General features: G+C 43.4%; 1 protein-coding gene across 1 annotated transcript; it reads left to right on the top strand.

Moving 5' to 3' along the window:
* The first annotated feature begins 3,575 nt into the window (after positions 1-3,575).
* Positions 3,576-18,057, top strand: LOC140729944 (immunoglobulin gamma-1 heavy chain-like). Its single transcript, XM_073050118.1, has 3 exons — positions 3,576-3,866; positions 5,846-6,193; positions 17,876-18,057. Exons 1-3 carry the CDS (start codon positions 3,602-3,604, stop codon positions 17,947-17,949), a joined length of 687 nt encoding a protein of 228 aa, XP_072906219.1. The 5' UTR covers positions 3,576-3,601; the 3' UTR covers positions 17,950-18,057.
* The last annotated feature ends 1,623 nt before the right edge of the window (positions 18,058-19,680 follow it).

Here is a 19,680-nt window from a genome sequence, read left to right on the forward strand (position 1 = left end):
AGGAAACTGAAAAGTCTGAAGTAGATAAGGCTCCTGGACCAGAGAGTATGTGCCACAGGGTTCTAAAAGAGGTGGCTGGAGAGATTGTAGTGGCAATAGTAATGATCTTTAAATTCAATTGATTCTGGCATGATTCCAGAGGAATGGAAAATTACAAATGTCACTCCACTTTTCAAGAGTGGTTGGGAAGATGTGTTAGAGTTGAATGTTAAGGATGTGGTTTTGGGGAACTTGGAGGCACATGATAAAATAGGCCTTTGTCTCCATGGCTTCATCAAATTGAAATCTTGCCTGATAAACCTGTTGGAGTTCTTTGAATAAATAACAAGCAGTATAAACAACGGAGAATTGGTGGATATTGTGTACTTGAATTTTGAGAAGGCTTTTGACAAGCTACCACACATGAGGCTGTTCAACAAGAGCCCTTGGTATTACAGAGAAGATTCTCTCATGGATATGCAGTGGCTGGTTGGCAGGAGGCAAAGAGTGGAATTAAGGGGGCCTTTTCTGGTTTCCTGCCGGAGACTAGTGATATTACACAGGTGTCAGTATTGGGACTGCTTCTTTTTATGTTTTATGTCAATTTCTTGGATGGTGGAATTGATCGCTTTGTGACAAAGTTTGTGGATGATATGAGGATAGGTGGATGGGGAGGTAGTTTTGAGGCATGGAGAGGCTACAGAAGGACTTAAACAGATTAGGAGAACAGGCAAAGAAGTGGCAGATAGAGTACAGTGTCATTTTGGTAGAGGAAATAAATGGGCAGGCTATTTTCTAAATGGAGATAAAAGTCAGAGGTTCAAAGGGACTTTGGAATGACCTCATTGAAACCTCTTGAATGTTGAAAGGCTTTGGCAGAGTTGATATGGAGAGGGTGTTTCCTATGGTAGGGGAACCTAAGATCAGAGGACATTGTCTCAAAGTAGAGAGGCATCATTTAGTAACAAAGATTAGGAACAAACATTAGAAGGAATTTCATTAGCCAGAGAGTGGTGAATCTGTGGAACCAAGTCATTGGGTATTTTTAAGGAAGAGGTTGATAGTTTCTTGATTAGTCAGGGCATGAAGGGATATGGGGAGAAGGTAGGGGTTTGGGGCTGAGAGGGAACGTGGGTCAGCCATGATGAAATGGCAAAGCAGACTCAGTAAGCCAAATGGCCTAATTCTGCTTTTAAATCTTATGGTCTTTTCGTACTATTGAGTAAAATAAAAGTGACTTCATATATGTTGAGGAGGGAGCTTTTAAAATCAGATCCTTGTAGCCACTTTTTTCAGAGCTTTAACAAGGTCCATTCAGAGTTTGAAGGTGAAAATAAAGGGTGACATCAGCCATGTCGAGGAGGGAGCTTTACACAATAAGCACTTTGTAGCTGTTTTTTTCGAAGCTTGAACAGCGAGAAATTGGCGCTTGGGATTCATTAGTAAGATCAAATAAACAAAAGGCCGGGGCAAGTAGAGTGGCCATGTTGGAGCAGGTCGGTGTTGGAGAGGTGTGACTTTTGGCTTTGACGTGACAGGCTTGGACGATAACAGGCATGGCCAACGTAAGTATCTGGTAACACGAGTGAATCTGCAGATGCTAGAAATAAATAAAAACACAAAATGCTGGCAGAACTCAGCAGGCCAGACAGCATCTATGGGAGGAGGTAGTGACGACGTTTCGGGCCGAAACCCAAAATACCATCATGGTCCTGAAAAACGTTGTCTCATTTTTACTATGCACTGTACCAGCAGTTATGGTCGAAATGACAATAAAAGTTGACTTGACTTGACTTGATGAAGGGTGATGAAACCCCCCTGATGAAGGGAGCAAGCCTTATGAGAATAGGTTGAGTGAAGTTGGTCTTTTCTCTTTGGAGCGACGGAGGATGAGAGCTTTGAAAAATAGAGGGCTATGGGTAACTCTAGGTAGTTCTAAGGTAAGGACATGTTCAGCACAGCTTTGTGGGCTGAAGGGTCTGTACTGTGCTGCAGGTTTTCTATGTTTCTACAAAATCTATTGAAATTCTTTGATGAAATAACAATCAGAACAGACAAAGGAGAATCGGTTGATGTTGTGTACTTGGATTTTCGGAAGGCTTTTGACAAGGTGCCACACATGAGGCTGCTAACAAGCTGCGAGACCATAGAATTACAGGAAAGATTCTGGCATGGACAAAGCAGTGACTGATTGGAAAGAGGCAAAGAGTGGGAATAAAGTGAGCCTTTTATGGTTGGCTACCAGTGACTAGTGATGTTCCACAGGGGTCTGCGTTGGGACTGATTCATTTTACAGTATATGTCAGTGATTTGCATCATAGGTGGAGGGGCAGGTTGTTTTGAGGAAGCAGAGAAGCTACAAAAGGACTTAGACAGAATAGGAGAGTGGGCAAAGAAATGGCAGATGGAATACAGTGTCGGGAAGTATATGGTCATGCACTTTGGTGTAACAAATGAAAAATTGAATATTTTCTAAATGGAGAGAAAATACAAAAAACTGAAGTGCAAAGGGACTTGGGAATCCTTGTACAGAATTCCCTGAAGCTTAATAAGCAAGTTGAGTCGGTGGTGAGGAAGGCAAATGCAATGTTAGCATTCATTTCAAGAGGATTAGAATATAGAAACAAGGGTGTAATGTTGAGACTTTATAAAGCACTGGTGAAGCCTCACTTGAAGTATTGTGAGTAGTTTAGGGCCCGTTATCTTCAAAAGAATATGCTGAAACTGGAGAGGGTTCAAAGGAGATTCAGAAAACGATTTCAGGATTGAATAGATTGTCATATGAAGAGCGTCTGATGACTCTAGGAATGAGGCCTGACCTATCAACTGGTGAAAGGACTTGATAGAGTGGATGTGGACAGGATGTTTCCTGTGGTGGGACAGTGATAGACCAGAGGACACAACCTCAGAATAGAGGAGCATCCTTTTAGAACGGAGATGAAGAGGAATTTCTTTAGGCAGGGAGCAGAGAATCTGTGGATTTCATTGCCACAGGCAGCTATAGAGGCCAGGTCTTTATGTATATTTAAGGAAGAGGTTGATAGATTCTTGATTGGTCAGGGCATGAAGAGATACGGGGAGAAGGATGGAAATTGGGGCTGAGAGGGCAATTAGATCAGCCATGATGAACAGGTAGAGCAGACTCAATGGGCCAAATGGTCTAATTCTGCACCTATATCTTAAGGTCTTCTGGTCTTATGGTCCTCTGATTTTATCCTTGCAAGTGGAACAAATGCCCTACCTACCCCGACACGTCCTCCCTCACTACCACTCAGGGCCCCAGACAGTCTTTCTAGGGAGCTGCAAATTTCTGACTGTCAGGGGCTCTCAGAAGTGCTGAGAGACCTTTCCAGCTTTGACAAGGGCACGGTGGAGATTTGGCTCCTACATTTGTCTTTCAGAGGAATTCTGTCGACAGGGCTTGCTCTCCACCTCTGTGTCTCAGTAACACTTCGAAACCAGGTCCCCCACACAGCACCTTGATCTACCACCACACCCCCCCCCACAAGCTGGGGTTGAAGTGACGATATTCTCCCTTACAGGTGCAGACGATCCTGTCCTTATCCAGTCCCCGAGCATACAGCGTGTCACTGAGGGTCACACGGCGTGGTTATGGTGTACCATGAGCAAAGCCAGGCTGGAAGACACCGATGTCCACTGGTATCGGAAACTACCTGGGCAGGACATGGAGTGGGTTCTAACACACAGGGCAGGAGGCAGCCCAGAGTGGGGACGGGGTTTCACTGAGAGGTTCCAGTCCTACAGAGACACGTCCAACAGCAGCTTCACCCTGACAGTCACAGACGTGGTGCACAGTGATTCTGCCGTCTATTACTGCAGAGTGTGGGGAGACATCGATGGGAACGGCACCCAGCTCATCGTAACCAGTGAGTACAAGTTCTATTTATTCAGCAGTGTGTCCCTACTTTGGGAGTTATTCCACCACCAGTCACTTCCCGTGGCTGGGCACATTGTACTGAAGAACACACAGTGTAATACTGGAGCCCCATCACTGGGACACGATCCAGAGCACTGTGGCCCCTAACTCATGGGTGGGGAGCACCAACATGGTGACTGACCGCCTGCTCTGTGTGTCCAGTTGGATATTTGAAAATAAATGTCAATGTGGAGTGTGTTATCACAGGAGAGAAAAGGAGAAACTCTTCTGTGTTCAGAGTCATAGATCAGCGTTTCAAGGCACGACTGCGCAAACGCGTGGACATCAGTCAATTAGAATAGCGAGAATAGTTTAAAATGAGACAGTTATTTCTTCAGTGGTTTGACTGAGGTACGACTGTAGCGTGTGGACGTCAGCCAGTTAGAACAGCCAGAAGAGTTTAAAGGAGACAGCTTTATAATGCGGGTAACAGAGATGAGGGAATCAGAGTAGGAAGGCATTGGCAGAACGGAGCTTCAGCGATAACGGGTCGAGGCGAGGTAGGTTGCCTGTGTAGAATACAGACAGGAAGTATGTGTGCGAGACCGGCGTTCTGTGCTCTGAAAGCTGCTCTGCAGGTTGACCCTATGGTTAAGGATGCATACGGTGCATTGGCCTTCCTCTTTCGTGGGAGTGAGTTTAAGAACCGAGAGGTAATGTTGCAGCTATATAGGACCCTGGTCAGACCCCACTTGGAGTACCGTGCTCAGTTCTGGTTGCCTCACTACAGGAAGGATGTGGAAACCATAGAAAGGGTGCAGAGGAGATTTACCTGGATTGGATTGCCTGTATTGGGGAGCATGCCTTATGAGAACATGTTGAGTGAACTCAGCCTTTTCTCCTTGGAGTGACCTGATAGAGGTGTATAAGGTGATGAGAGGGATTGATCGTGTAGATAGTCAGAGGCTTTTTCCCAGGGCCAATATGAGAGGGTGCAGTTTTAAGGTGCTTGGAAGTAGGTACAGAGGAGATGTCAGGGGTAAGTTTTTTACTCAGAGAGTGGTGAGTACGTGGTATGGGCTGCCGGCGATGTTGGCAAAGGTGGATATGATAGGGTCTTTTGAGAGACTCCTGGATAGGTACATGGAGCTTAGAAAAATAGAGGGCTATGGGTAACCCTAGGTAATTTCTATAGTAAGGACATGTTCAGCACCCCTTTGTGGGCCAAAGGGCCTGTATTGTGCGGTAGGCTTTCTATGTTTCTCTGTTTCTTCAATCGGAATCAGGTTTACTATCACAGGTGTATGTACTGAAATTTGTTAACTTAGTGGCAGCAGTACAATGCAATAAATGACAATATCAATTACAGTAAATCCACATCAAATAGTTAAAATAAAAATAGTGCAAAACGAAAAGTGAGGGAGAGGTCACGGGTTCAACGTCCATTTTGGAATTGTATGACAGAGGGGAAGAAGCTGTTCCTGAATCATTGAGTGTGTGCCTGCAAATTTCTGTACCTCCTTCCTGACAGTAACAATGAGAAGAGGGCATGTCCTGCGCGATGGGGGGTCTTTATAATGGCTGTCTCCTTTCTGAGATGCCATCTCCCTCAAAAGCTCCTAAACTGTGGAATTCAATACCTAAAATTATAAGGGATGCAGACTCGATTGACACATTTAAATGCCAGTTCAAAAAACTACTTATTTAACCTTGCTTTAATCTAACATCTTTTCAAAGTTCAATGTCAAAGTAAATTTATTATTAAATTACAAATATGTCATTATATACAACCCTGAAACTAAAGAATAGAATAATAACAATGAACGACTGCACCAACTTGGTCAGGTCACTGACTTTAGTAAAGAGGTGAAAATTATTCTTGTGGCTAACATTTATTTAAATTTTAGAAATTGTTAAATGCTGAGGAAATATACTGCCTTGAATTGATCTCCATAAATATACATTAATGTATCCATATCCAACACACAGATCCTGCAGATGATCCCGTCCTTGTGCAGTATCCACCAGTCAGCAAGGTGCCAGAGGGTGCAACTGTCCAGCTCCACTGTGCCTTGTATAATGCCAGTCTGAATGTCACCGATGTCCACTGGTACCACCAGCGGCCTGGGAACAAGATCGAGTGGGCGTTGAGTCACTTTGTGAATGACTCGGTGAGCAGGTCCGGGGGTATTTCTGATCGTTTTCAGTCTTACAGGAATGTCGTGAGTAACAGTTACATTCTGACCATCAGCAACACATCTATTAGTGACACTGCAGTGTACAACTGCAGTGTGTGGAATTACATCTACGGAGGAGGAACACAGCTCAATGTAACTGGTAAGTCAACGTCAGTTTACACTGACAATAACAGCATCTCAGTATCCAACCTTCACACGATGACTGTCAGACTCAGGGGGTTCTGTAATGTCCCCAGTAGAACAGAGAGTCGGATGGTTTCCCCTGGAGTGTAAACTGGTAACAGTTGGGAAATGGAAAAGTGGGAAAGGACAGGTACTCTGGAATAATATAGAAAATCTTGGCAAATCATTTTGTGGATGAACAGGTTTTTCTCTGTACCTCAGTATGTGTGACAATAATAAGCCAATTTACTGAGAGCTCTCCCTGTGGGTGTGAGTTGTCAGAACTGGACGATGTTACCAATCGGAAAAACAGTCAGAACAAATGGACAGGAGAAGAGGATAAAATGATATGTGTAAAAGAAATAGACTGGCCGTTAAATTCAAAGTAAGAGAACACTTACTTACAATGGGTAGAGATTTTTGATTAGAGAAAGGTTAACTTTGAGGAGATGCAAAAGGTCTTAATAGGAGTGGATTGGAACAATTTGTTTTATGGGAAGGATGTAATAGAGAAATGGAGGTCATTTAAAGGTGAAATTCTGAGGGTACAGAATCCATATGTTCCTGTTAGGTTGAAAGGAAAGGTTGAAAGTTTGAGAGAGCCATGGTTTTCAAGGGATATTGGAAACTTAGTTCGGAAAAAGAGGGATATCTACAATAAATATAGGCAGCATGGAGTAAATGAGGTGCTCGAGGAATATAAAGAATGTAAAAAGATTCTTAAGAAAGAAATTAAAAAAGCTAAAAGAAGATATGAGGTTGCTTCGGCAAGTAAGGTGAAAATAAATCGAAAGGTTTTCTACAGTTATATTAATAGCAAAAGGATAGTGAGGGATGAAATTGATCCCTTAGAGAATCAGAGTGGTCAGCTATGTGTGGAGCCAAAAGAGATGGGGGAGATTTTGAACAATTTCTTTTCTTCAGTATTCAATAAGGAGAAGGATATTGAATTGTGTAAGGTAAGGGAAACAAGTATGGTAGTTGTAGAAACTATGATGATTAAAGAAGAGGAAGTACTGGCGCTTTTAAGGAATATAAAAGGGGATAAGTTTCCGGATCCTGACAGGATTTACCTAGGACCTTGAGGGAAGTTCGTGAAGAAATAGCAGGGGCTCTGACAGAAATATTTCAAATGTCATTAGAGACGGGGATGGTGCCGGAGGATTGGCATATTGCTCATGTGGTTCCCTTGTTTAAAAAGGGTTCTAAGAGTAAACCTAGCATTTATAGGCCTGTAAATCTGATGTCAGTGGTAGGTAAATTAATGGAAAGTATTCTTACAGATGGTATATATAATTATCTGGATAGATAGGGTCTGATTAGGAACAATTAACATGGATTTGTGCATAGAAGTTCACGTTTGACAAATCTTATTGAATTTTTTGAAGCGGTTACTAGGAAAGTTGACGAGGATAAAGCAGTCAATGTTGTCTATATGGACTTCAGTAAGGCCTTTGAGAAGGTTCCACACGGAAGGTTAGTTAGGAAGGTTCAATCATTAACTATTAATCTTGAAGTTGTAAAATGGATTCAACAGTGGCTGGATGGGAGATGCAAGAGAGTAGTGGTGGATAACTGTTTGTTAGATTGGAGGCTGATGACTAGTGGTGTGCCCCAGGGATCTGTACTGCGTCCAATGTTGTTTGTCATACACATTAATGATCTGGATGATGAGGTGGTAAATTGGATTAGTAAGTATGCAGATGATACTAAGATAGGTGGCGTTGTGGATAATGAAGTAGGTTTTCAAAGCTTGCAGAGAGATTTAGGCCAGTTAGAAGAGTGGGCTGAAAGATGGCAGATGAAGTTTAATGCTGATAAGTGTGAGGTGCTACATTTTGGTAGGACTAATCAAAATAGGACATACATGGTCAATGGTAGGGAATTGAATAATGCAGTAGAACAGAGTGATCTAGGAATAATGGTGCATAGTTGCCTGAAGGTGGAATCTCATGTGGATAGGGTGGTGAAGAAAGCTTTTGGTATGCTGGGCTTTATAAATCAGAGCATTGAGTATAGGACATGGGATTAATGTTAAAATTGTACAAGGCATTGGTGAGGCCAAATTTGGAGTATTGTGTATAGTTCTGGTCACCGAATTTTAGGAAAGATGTCAACAAAATAGAGAGAGTACAGAGAAGATTTACTAGCATGTTATCTGGGTTTCAGCACCCAAGTTACAGAGAAAGGTTGAACAGGTTAGGTCTTTATTCTTTGGAGCATAGAAGGTTGGGGGGACTTGATAGAGGTATTTAAAATTATGAGGGGGATAGATAGAGTTGACGTGGATAGGGAGAGTAGGGGAGATTCAAAGAAGAGGACATGAGTTGAGAGTTAGGGGGCAAATGTTTAGAACATAGAACATAGAATAGTACAGCACATTATAGGCCCTTCGGCCCACAGTTGTGCTGACCCTCAAACCCTGTCTCCCATATAACCCCCCACCTTAAATTCCTCCACATACCTCTCTAGTAGTCTCTTAAACTTCACTAGTGTATCTGCCTCCACCACTGACTCGGGCAGTGCATTCCATGCACCAATCACTCTCTGAGTGAAAAACCTTCCTCTAATATCCCCCTTGAACTTCCCTCCCCTTTCCTTAAAGCCATGTCCTCTTGTACTGAGCAGTGGTGCCCTGGGGAAGAGGCGCTGGCTGTCCACTCTGTCTATTCCTCTTAATATCTTGTACACCTCGATCATGTCTCCTCTCATCCTCCTTCTCTCCAAAGAGTAAAGCCCTAGCTCCCTTAATCTCTGATCATAATCCATACTCTCTAAACCAGGCAGCATCCTGGTAAATCTCCTCTGTACCCTTTCCAATGCTTCCACATCCTTCCTATACTGAGGTGACCAGAACTGGACACAGTACTCCAAGTGTGGCCTGTTATGTACCCCATAACTGGGACCTCAGACCAGCAGAGATAGAAATATCCGTTGGAGTCTGGTGGTACCAAAACTAAAGATGTTTATTAGTAAACTACACAATACAGTATCAAAAATGCAAATATACATATAAAACAAGTTAGCTGTAATAAACCTCAAAGTGTAGGAATAATAATAAGCAATAATAAACAAGCTCTATCGATGTCTAGGGGTAAATGAATTGTCATGGAAAAGTATAAAGTTCAGTTCAGTTCATGCGTGCTGAGATAGTTATGGTTGTTGTGTTGTAATCGTTGGGGAGATAGAGAGAGCGAGAGATTAGGCAGCTGCAGCAGGCAAACCTTCTGTTGCTTTCTTAATCCGTTGTGTCATTGTGGTCATTCACTATGACCCCTCTGTTCTTCAGCTAGACCGTTCTTCTGTGGTGGACTCATCACTCTGGCATGAGTGGACACACACACAAGTCCCCACCGGCCCTGCTTTAACACTGAGCTTTATTGTCCGATCTCCTGGTTTGGTCTCCGAAGCTCCCACCTTTCTTGTGGGTTCACAAACACTCAGTCAGTGTCCACTGGTGTGTCTGAGGGTTGTCTCCCCAGACCTGTCTTTTATCCATACTAACTATCCATCAACTCTGAATGACTGTGTCCATCAAATCAGGCCACTCCTGCTGTCTCCTGAGGAATGTTAATGAGGAAAGTAAAGTCCTTGGAGTGAAAGGTAAATAATCTAGGAAGAGTCAAAATACAATAAATCAATAGTCTCTCTCTCTCTCCCTCTTATCTGTAGCAGATGTACCTGCCTCTGTGCTTCATCTATCTCTCTCATTAGCAGCATAGCAACAGCAATAGTTCATAGTTCTCGGGGGGGGGGGGGGAATGGTTAACTCTGCACCCCACTTTCCATCAGGTCTGTTCATCACTCATAACACCCCCATCCTTCTGGGAATTTTCACCAGGGTGAAAATTAACTAATAATGCACATTACGGAATTACAGAGTTTAACAAAATACAGAAGTGGTCTTAACTACAAGAATAATACAGATACACTTTCAAATTAACATCTGGATAAACAATCAGCTATCACATTATCACTCCTCTTTACATGTTGTATTTTAATTTCGAATTCCTGTAACAACAGACTCCAACTTAATAACCGCCTATTTTTATTCTTCATGTTGGCCAAAAATACCAATGGATTATGCTCTTAGTTTAGGTGTATATTACAAAATGTGAACCAATACATGTGTGATTATAATGTAGTATATTACAGAAGTTTGTGCAAATACTAATCTCTATTTCACTTTTAAACTTAACATTCAGTCAATCTTCCATGATGTTGTCTTTATTATTCACAAGTTTTGTCTAAAAAAAAAGTCAAATTCCCGCAAAACCAGATCCTGTTATTCAAAGTGGCATTTGGTCAACCCTTGCCCCTTTTCCACTTAACTCTCACGTGGTTAGCTTGCACACCAGTGTGGAATAGGCCTTCACAGACTCATTTCACATGTGCTACCGTATCATCAATGTTTTCCAAACTAAGCCCATTTGAAGAACTTCCACATCACTCATTAATTTTAAGCAGGTTATTAATTTTATCTTCAGGATCTCTAATTCTGTTAGTTTCCAGTTTAACATCTGCAGGTGATCCCTCTTGGTTAAAACAACACTTCAAGTTCTGCCTCTCCAAATCACATCCTTGAACAACATCACCAAGTTGTTTATCCTTAAATTTCAAAACAAACTTTAATTGATTCGCAGGCACCTTGCTAACAAGCCATTGTTCAGTTAACAGTTCCTTCACTTAAATGAACAGTTCTGAAACCAAACCTGACTTTAAATTTACTTTATTCAAAAGTTTAGGAACAATACTTTTCCCTTTTCCTTCAATAATATTCCTGTCACCAACTTTCATCTCATCACTAACTTTTAACACAAGTGACTGAGAATTCTCACTTTCTACCGGTACCAAGGTTAACCCTTTCTTCACTGAACCAAGTCCATCTGACCCAAAAGGACTGCATTCCTTTTTAACCAAATCAGATCCCTCAGACCCTTTCTGAGTTTCAACACAAGGTTCAGTACCCTGTGCATCCACATCCTTCACATCCTGAACACAAGCAAACGGGACATCTGCCTCTTCTAGACTTTCAATACCTGTCCCCTTTTCAAATTCCAAGTTCCCCTGATCCTCCCAGTTACTCTCTGGGCAACTCCCCTTTGGTGTAAACTCAACCTTGAGGGTTAAAACAACCTCGTCTGCTAACCCAGCAGACTCCCTCAAGGGAGTCCTTTTCATCCAGGACTGCTCTCACATCATCGGAAACACACTTAAATTCTTCACCTGCAAACAGCTCTGTAAAACCAAATAGATCATCCGTGGCCAACCTTGGACCTTCTAACTGCCACCTCTTTTTTTCATCTTTACTCTGTGCCTCCATAACCTCCTTCCTCACTCCAAAAGGTCCACCTAGGGGCATCTTATGAGCCAGGTTCAAAATTCCGTTCTTTGACAACACTAAATCTGCTTCGTCTCCCTTACTTTCCTTAACTCCACTATTCTCCGTTTTACCATCCCTTAACCCCTCTTGGTACAGGGCTGGTAAAAACATCTCAGCTAAATCTATGCTGGACTCATTTAAACTGGTTCCTGTCTCAGCCGCCTTTTTAGACATCCTGCGAGTTATTGCGCAGGCGGGATAAATCTTGGAATCTAGGAGCAGGTCCTCAGCACTTACAGGCTTTCTTGTTAATTTCACTGCTGAGTCCACATCCCCAGTATCTCTCCAGATCCGCACTGGAACTGGGGTTTCTCCTTCCTTCACAGATACTATCCCTTCTGAGATAAACTTCTCACGCCCCTCTTGTGTTCTATCTAACTTCGCCTTCCTCACCGATCTGTTGACCGGCTCAATGCAACCAGTCGGAGTTGCTGTTTTCCCTTTTCCTGTCTCTTTCTTCACACTTAGATGTGATATGACCAGCTTTCCCACAATTATAACACGTAAAGCTAGGAACCTTCCTGCCAGCCTGCTTTTCCTCCTCCTTACCGTTCCGCTAGTTCCTGGCTTATTCTCTGCCTTAGACGGTGGGCTTTCTCTACCATCCCTACTGCCTCTCTGATAGCTCTTATTTGGGGGAAACTTTGTCTTGTGGGTTAAAGCATACTTGTCTGCTAACTTGGCAGTCACAGACAGAGTCTCTGTCTCCTTCTCATCCAAGTACGTCTTCATACTTTCAGGGATACAACCTTTGAACTGCTCAATCAGCATTAACTGTAACAGTTTATCATAATCTCCAACGACCCCTTTTGAGGTGCACCAACGCTCGCAATACATTTGCATCTCACAGGCAGACTCTAAATACGTGTGGTTCCACGGCTTTCTCAAATTCCGGAACTTCTGCCGGTATGCCTCTGGCACCAACTCGTAACTCCTCAGTACAGCCCTTTTTACTTCCTCATAATCCTTAGACTCATCCATATCCAATGCCGAATACGCTTGCTGAGCCTTCCCCCTAAGTACATTCTGTAACAGAACAACCCATTTCCCCTTAGGCCAGTTCTGATTCACAGCCACTTTCTCAAAATGGAGGAAGTACTTATCAACATCCATCTCCTCGAATGGAGGTACCAACAATCTCCTGACCAATCTTGAATCCCTCATTTGGGTCTGCAGCCTGGTCTCTTCCCTGTGATGCCTTTAACTTCTCCATTTCCAGCTCATGCTGCCTCTCTTTCTCCCTTTACTCCCTCTGCTTATCAGCTTCTGCTCTCTGCTTTTCAGCTTCTTCCTTCTCCCTTTCAGCCTCCTCTCTCCACCTTGCAGCCACCTCTCTCTCTCTTTCTGCCTCCAGCTGCCTTATCCGGAGTTCATGCTCCCTTTTCTCCTTCTCAGCCAACCTTAATTTTTCTATCTGTAACTGAACCTTACCCTCAGCTGGTTTCCTCTCAGGGAACAGGTCCAATACATCTGATGGGAACAAACCCTCGGATACATAATGCACAGCTATTGCTCTCTGTATATCCAACTTTCTCATTGTCGATTTCACCGCCGAGAGATTTAATTGTTTTGCAACACTCACCAATTCCGCCTTCCTGGCATCCTCCAATGCCCCCGAAGTCGAGTCTTTTAAAAATTTGTCAATCTCCATCTCTGCTGGTTTCCCATCTGGTTATCCGCACAACCAGATCAGATAACGGACTTCTATCCCGATTCACTGGCCCCCTAATTTGGTAATCAAATCCCAGATGAGCCCCCAATTTGTTACGTACCCCGTAACTGGGTGTCAGACCAGCAGAGATAGAAGTATCTGTTGGAGTCTGGTGGTACCAAAACTAAAGATGTTTATTAGTAAACTACACAATACAGTATCAAAAATGCTAATATACATATAAAACAAGTTAGCTGTAATAAACCTAAAAGTGTAGGAATAATAATAAGCAATAATAAACAAGCTCTATCGACGTCTAGGGGTAAATGAATTGTCATAAAGTTCAGTTCAGTTCATGCGTGCTGAGGTAGTTATGGTTGTTGTGTTGTAATCGTTGGAGAGAGAGAGATAGAGAGAGCGAGAGATTAGGCAGCTGCAGCAGGCAAACCTTCTGTTGCTTTCTTAATCCGTTGTGTCATTGTGGTCATTCACTATGACCCGTCTGTTCTTCAGCTAGACTGTTCTTCTGTGGTGGACTCGTCACTCTGGCATGAGTGGACACACACACAAGTCCCCACCAGCCCTGCCGTCACACTGAGAGCTTTATTGACCGATCTCCTGGTTCGGTCTCCGAAGCTCCCACCTTTCTTGTGGGTTCACAAACACTCAGTCAGTGTCCACTGGTGTGTCTGAGGGTTGTCTCCCCAGACCTGTCTTTTATCCCTACTAACGGGGTCTCAGCTATCCATCAACTCTGAATGACTGTGCCCATCAAATCAGGCCACTCCTGCTGTCCCCTGAGGAATGTTAACAAGTTAAGTAAAGTCCTTGTAGTGAAAGGTAAATAATCTAGGAAGAGTCAAAATACAATAAATCAAGTCTCTCTCTCTCCCTCTTATCAGTAGCAAATGTTCCTGCCTCTGTGCTTCATCTATCTCTCTCATTAACAGCATAGCAATAGTTCGTAGTTCTCAAGGGGGGTTGGAGGAAATGGTTAACTCTGCAACCCAGTTTGCATCAGGTCTGTTCATCACTCATAAAAGGCCTAACTAGAGTTTTATACAGCTGCATCATGACATCGCGACTCTTAAACTCTATCCCTCGACTTACGAAAGCGAACACCCTATAAGCTTTCTTAACTACCCTATCTACCTGTGATGCAACTTTCAGGGATCTGTGGACATGTACCCCCAGATCCCTCTGCTCCTCCACACTACCAAGTATCTTGCCTCTTTGTACTCTGCCTTGGAGTTTGTCCTTCCAAAGTGTACCACCTCACACTTCTCCGGGTTGAACACCATCTGCAATTTCTCAGCCCACTTCTTCATCCTATCAATGTCTCTCTGCAATCTTCGACAATTCTCTACACTATCTACAACACCACCAACCTTTGTGTCATCTGCAAACTTGCCAACCCACCCTTCTACCCCCACAACCAAGTCGTTAATAAAAATCACAAAAAGTAGAGGTCCCAGAACAGATCCTTGTGGGACACCACTAGTCATAACCCTCCAATCTGAATGTACTCCCTCCAGCATGACCTTCTGCCTTCTACAGGCAAGCCAATTCTGAATCCACCTGGCCAAACTTCCCTGGATCCCATGCCTTCTGACTTTCTGAATAAGCATAGCATGTGGAACCTTGTCAAATGCCTTACTAAAATCCATGTAGATCACATCCACTGCACTACCCTCATCTATATGCCTGGTCCCCTCCTCAAAGAACTCTATCAGGCTTGTTAGGCACAATCTGCCCTTCACAAAGCCACGCTGACTGTCCCTGATCAGACCATGATTCTCTAAATGCCCATAGATCCTATCTCTAAGAATCTTTTCCAACAGCTTTCCCACCACAGATGTAAGGCTCACTGGTCTATAATTACCTGGACTGTCCCTACAACCTCTTTTGAACAAGGGAACAGCATTCGCCTCCCTCCAATCCTCCGGTACCATTCCCGTGGACAACGAGGACATAAAAATCCTAGCCAGAGGTTCAGCAATCTCTTCCCTTGCCTCGTGGAGCAGCCTGGGGAATATTCTGTCAGGCCCCGGCAACTTATCCGTCCTAATGTATTTTAACAACACCAACACCTCCTCACCCTTAATATTAACATGCTCCAGAACATCAACCTCTCTCATATTGTCCTCACCATCATCAAGTTCCCTCTCAGTGGTGAATACAGAAGAGAAGTATTCATTGAGAACCTCGCTCACTTCCACAGGCTTCAGGCACATCTTCCCACTTTTATCTCTAATCGGTCCTACCTTCACTCCTGTCATCCTTTTGTTCTTCACATAATTGAAGAATGCCTTGGCGTTTTCCTTTACCCTACTCGCCAAGGCCTTCTCATGCCCCCTTCTTGCTCTTCTCAGCCCCTTCTTAAGCTCCTTTCTTGCTACCCTATATTCCTCAATAGACCCATCTGATCTTTCCTTCCTAAACCTCGTGTATGCTGCCTTCTTCCACCTGACTAGATTTTCCACTTCACTTGTCACCCATGGTTCCTTCACCCTACCATTCTTTATCTTCCTCACCGAGACAAATTTATCCCTAACATCCTGCAAGATATCCCTAAAAATTGACCACATGTCCATAGTACATTTCCCTGCAAAAACATCATCCCAATTCACACCCGCAAGTTCTAGCCTTATAACCTCATAATTTGCCCTTCCCCAATTAAAAAATTTTCCTGTCCTCTCTGATTCTATCCTTTTCCATGATAATGCTAAAGGTCAGGGAGCGGTGATCACTGTCCCCCAGATGCTCACCCACTGAGAGATCTGTGACCTGACCCGGTTTGTTACCTAATACTAGTTCTAGTATGGCATTCCCCCTAGTTGGCCTGTCAACATACTGTGACAGGAATCCATCCTGGACACACTTAACAAACTCTGCCCCATCTAAACCCTTGGAACTAATCAGGTGTCGATCAATATTAGGGAAGTTAAAGTCACCCATGATAACAACCCTGTTATTTTTGCACCTTTCCAAAATCTGCCTCCCAATCTGCTCCTCGGTATCTCTGCTGCTACCAGGGGGCCTATAGAATACCCCCAGTAGAGTATCTGCTCCATTCCTGTTCCTGACTTCCACCCATACTGACTCAAAAGAGGATCCTGCTACATTACCCACCCTTTCTGTAGCTGTTAATAGTATCCCTGACTAGTAATGCCACCCCTCCTCCCCTTTTTCCCCCTCTCTATCCCTTTTAAAGCACTGATATCCAGGAATATTGAGAATCCATTCCTGCCCTGGTGCCAGCCAAATCTCCGTAATGACCACTACATCATAATTCCATGTATGTATCCAAGCTCTCAGTTCATCACCTTTGTTCCTGATGCTTCTTGCATTGAAGTACACACACTTTAGCCCTTCTACCTTACTACCTTTACACCCTTTATTCTGCTTCTCTTTCCTCAAAGCCTCTCTAGTTTAGGGGTAACATGAGGGGGACCTTCTTTACTGAGAGAGTCATAGCTGTGTGGAACGAACTTCCATTAGAAGTGGTAGAGGCAGATTCGATATTGTCATTTACAGTAAAATTGGATAGGTATATGGACAGGAAGGGAATGGAGGGTTATGGGCTGAGTGCAGGTCAGTGGGATTAGGTGAGAGGAAGCATTCGGCACGGTCTAGAAGGGCCAAGATGGCCTGTTTCCATGCTGTAATTGTTATATGGTTATATGGTTATGCGTTGAATACTTCAATGTCTTTTCTTGGTACTGGAATGAAATCTGATACGTTCTTTGCCAAACTTTTCAAAAACCTCAGAAAATATTATTGTGAGTCCAATTGCTAATTGCAGATGGGTGATGGGGATCCTCAACAATGTTTCAGCCCTTGGTCTGCAACACTCCCGGTAAATGTCACAAATGGGGAGGAGGGAGATACGGATGTTCCTTGGCAGATCTGTAGTGTCTTGCGGTCCGATGCCTTGCAGCATCCGTACCACACAATGATACGACCAGACAGCTAATTGAAGCCAGTATTGAGCTTCTATCAATTCCCACCAGTCTTCCTTCAACAGGAAGATGTTGACCCTCAAGTCCCAGCATCTCACTTTTAAAATGCCTCTCCCATCAAATGTTGTTTTCCCTTCTGTCAGCTGTTCCCAATCTACTTCCTCACTGTTACCATCGGGCAGGAGGTACAGAAGCCTGAAGACTCACACCACCACGTTCAAGAACAGCTATTTCCCTTCAGCCATTGTGTTCCTGAACCAAGCGGCACAACCCAACTCACGACAGTTTAACAAGACAATGGTCACTTTGATCACTGTGCACTAAAACCAGCTGTGTTTTATTTTTGATCCAACTATGTTCTTGTAAAATTTGTGTATAATTGGTGCTTTTCTCATGACTGCTGCCTGTCCAATGCTCTGTGCCTGAACTGCAAGCGTTTCATTGCATCTGTCCTGATATGTACTTGTGCAGAGGACAATAAACACAACACTAATGCTTTTAAATACGATAAGAGCCATTTCTGTACAATTAATAACTCTCAGCAAAGTGCATCATACAGTGCGGCTAAAACAATTCTACAAATTTAGTATTTCAATCTGTTTACTCTTTTAGACATAGTTACGCAGAAAGATTTTTAAAGTAATTGATATTTTCCCTTTAAAGATGCCAATCCTCCAGTCCTTATCCAGTCCCCAAGCCAGGAGAACATCACCGAGGGGCAATCGGCACGGTTATAGTGCACCATGAAGAACGCCAGACTGGGAGACACTGATGTCCACTGGTATCGGAGACGACCTGGGCAGGACATGGAGTGGGTCTTAACGCACGAGGCAGGAGAGAGCATACGAAGGAGACCAGGTTTCACTGAGAGGTTCCAGCCTTCCAGGGACTCCTCCAGCAGCAGTTTCATCCTGATGGTCACAAAGGTCGAGGCCAATGACTCTGCCGACTATTACTGCAGAGTGTGGGGAGTCATCAGTGGGAACAGAACCCGGCTCACTGTCATTAGTAAGTTCAGTTCACACAATGCAAACTGATTTCTAGTACTGGAGGTATTGAGCATGTATGGGCCAGGACAACAATTTTGTAAATTCATTTCTTTAAACTATGATGTGATTATTTCTAAATGAAGATATTAAATCTTTTGTTTTCGTGAACATATCTGACAACAATTTTGTGGAATATTGCTTTTCACTCTGGGATCCTGACTGGATATTACAGCCCAATTATATGGACATGGAAATTTCCAATTTCTGATAACCCAACCCCACCCCTTTCCTGTCTGCTTGTCATACTCCTACTGTCTCTCACTCCACCCAGACCCTTTACCCAGTTCCATTCCCATTACCCACCTGCCGATCTCACACAAACTTAACCTTCTGGGTGTCCTACCCCTTTTCCCCAATGAGTTTGAGGCGTGACAGTAGTGTTCAATGCCTTACAGTACCAGCGGCGTGGGTTCAATTCCCACTGCTGTTGAAAGAAGTTTGTACATTATTTCAATGATTGTGTAGATTTCCTCTGGGTATTCTGGTTTCCTCCCACAATCCAAAGATATACTGGTTGGTAGGTTAATTGATCATTGTAAGTTGTCCCTTGATTAGGCTTAGATTAGAACATAGAACATAGAAAACTACAGCACATTACAGGCCCTTCAGCCCACAATGTAGTACCAACCATGTAACCTACTCTGGAAACTGCCTAAGATTTCCTTACTGCATAGCCATCTATTTTTCTAAGCTCCATGTACCTATCTAAGAGTCTTTCAAAAGACTGTATTGTTTCCAACTCCACCACTTCACTGTTAGTTCATGCCAACCTTCCACCACTCTCTGTGTGATAAACCTACCTCTGACATCCCCCTTGTACCTACTGCCAAACATCTTAACACTTTGCCCCCTTGTATTAGCCATTTCAGCCCAGGGAAAAAAGCCTCTGACTATCTACGTGATCAATGCCTCTCATCATCTTATACACATCTATCAGATTACTTCTCGTCCTCTGTTGCTCCAAGGAGAAAAGGCCAAGTTCACTCAACTTATTCTCTTAAGGCATGCTCTCCAATCCAGGCAACATCCTTATTAATCTCTGCTGCACTCTCTCTACAGTATCCACGTCCTCCCTGTCATGAGGTAACCAGATCTGAATACTCCAAGTGGGGTCTAACTAAGGTCTTATATAGCTTCAACATTACCGCTTGAACTCAATCCTATGGTTAACTGAGACCATCACACCATACGCCTTCTTAACAACAATGTTCTTACGTGACCTGCTAAGAACTATCTCTATATTGTCCTTGTAAATGTATCCTCCCCAAGTGTAACAGCTCTCACTTGTCTGGATTAAACTCTATCTGTCATTTCTCTGCCCATATTTCCAACTGATCAAATCTCCTTTGACAATCTCCCTCACATTCCACAACTCCACCAATTTCCATGTCATCTCCATATTATCAGCCCAACAATAAT

Source organism: Hemitrygon akajei, chromosome 7 (genome assembly GCF_048418815.1).
Source record: "Hemitrygon akajei chromosome 7, sHemAka1.3, whole genome shotgun sequence".
NCBI classification, from domain to species: domain Eukaryota; kingdom Metazoa; phylum Chordata; class Chondrichthyes; order Myliobatiformes; family Dasyatidae; genus Hemitrygon; species Hemitrygon akajei.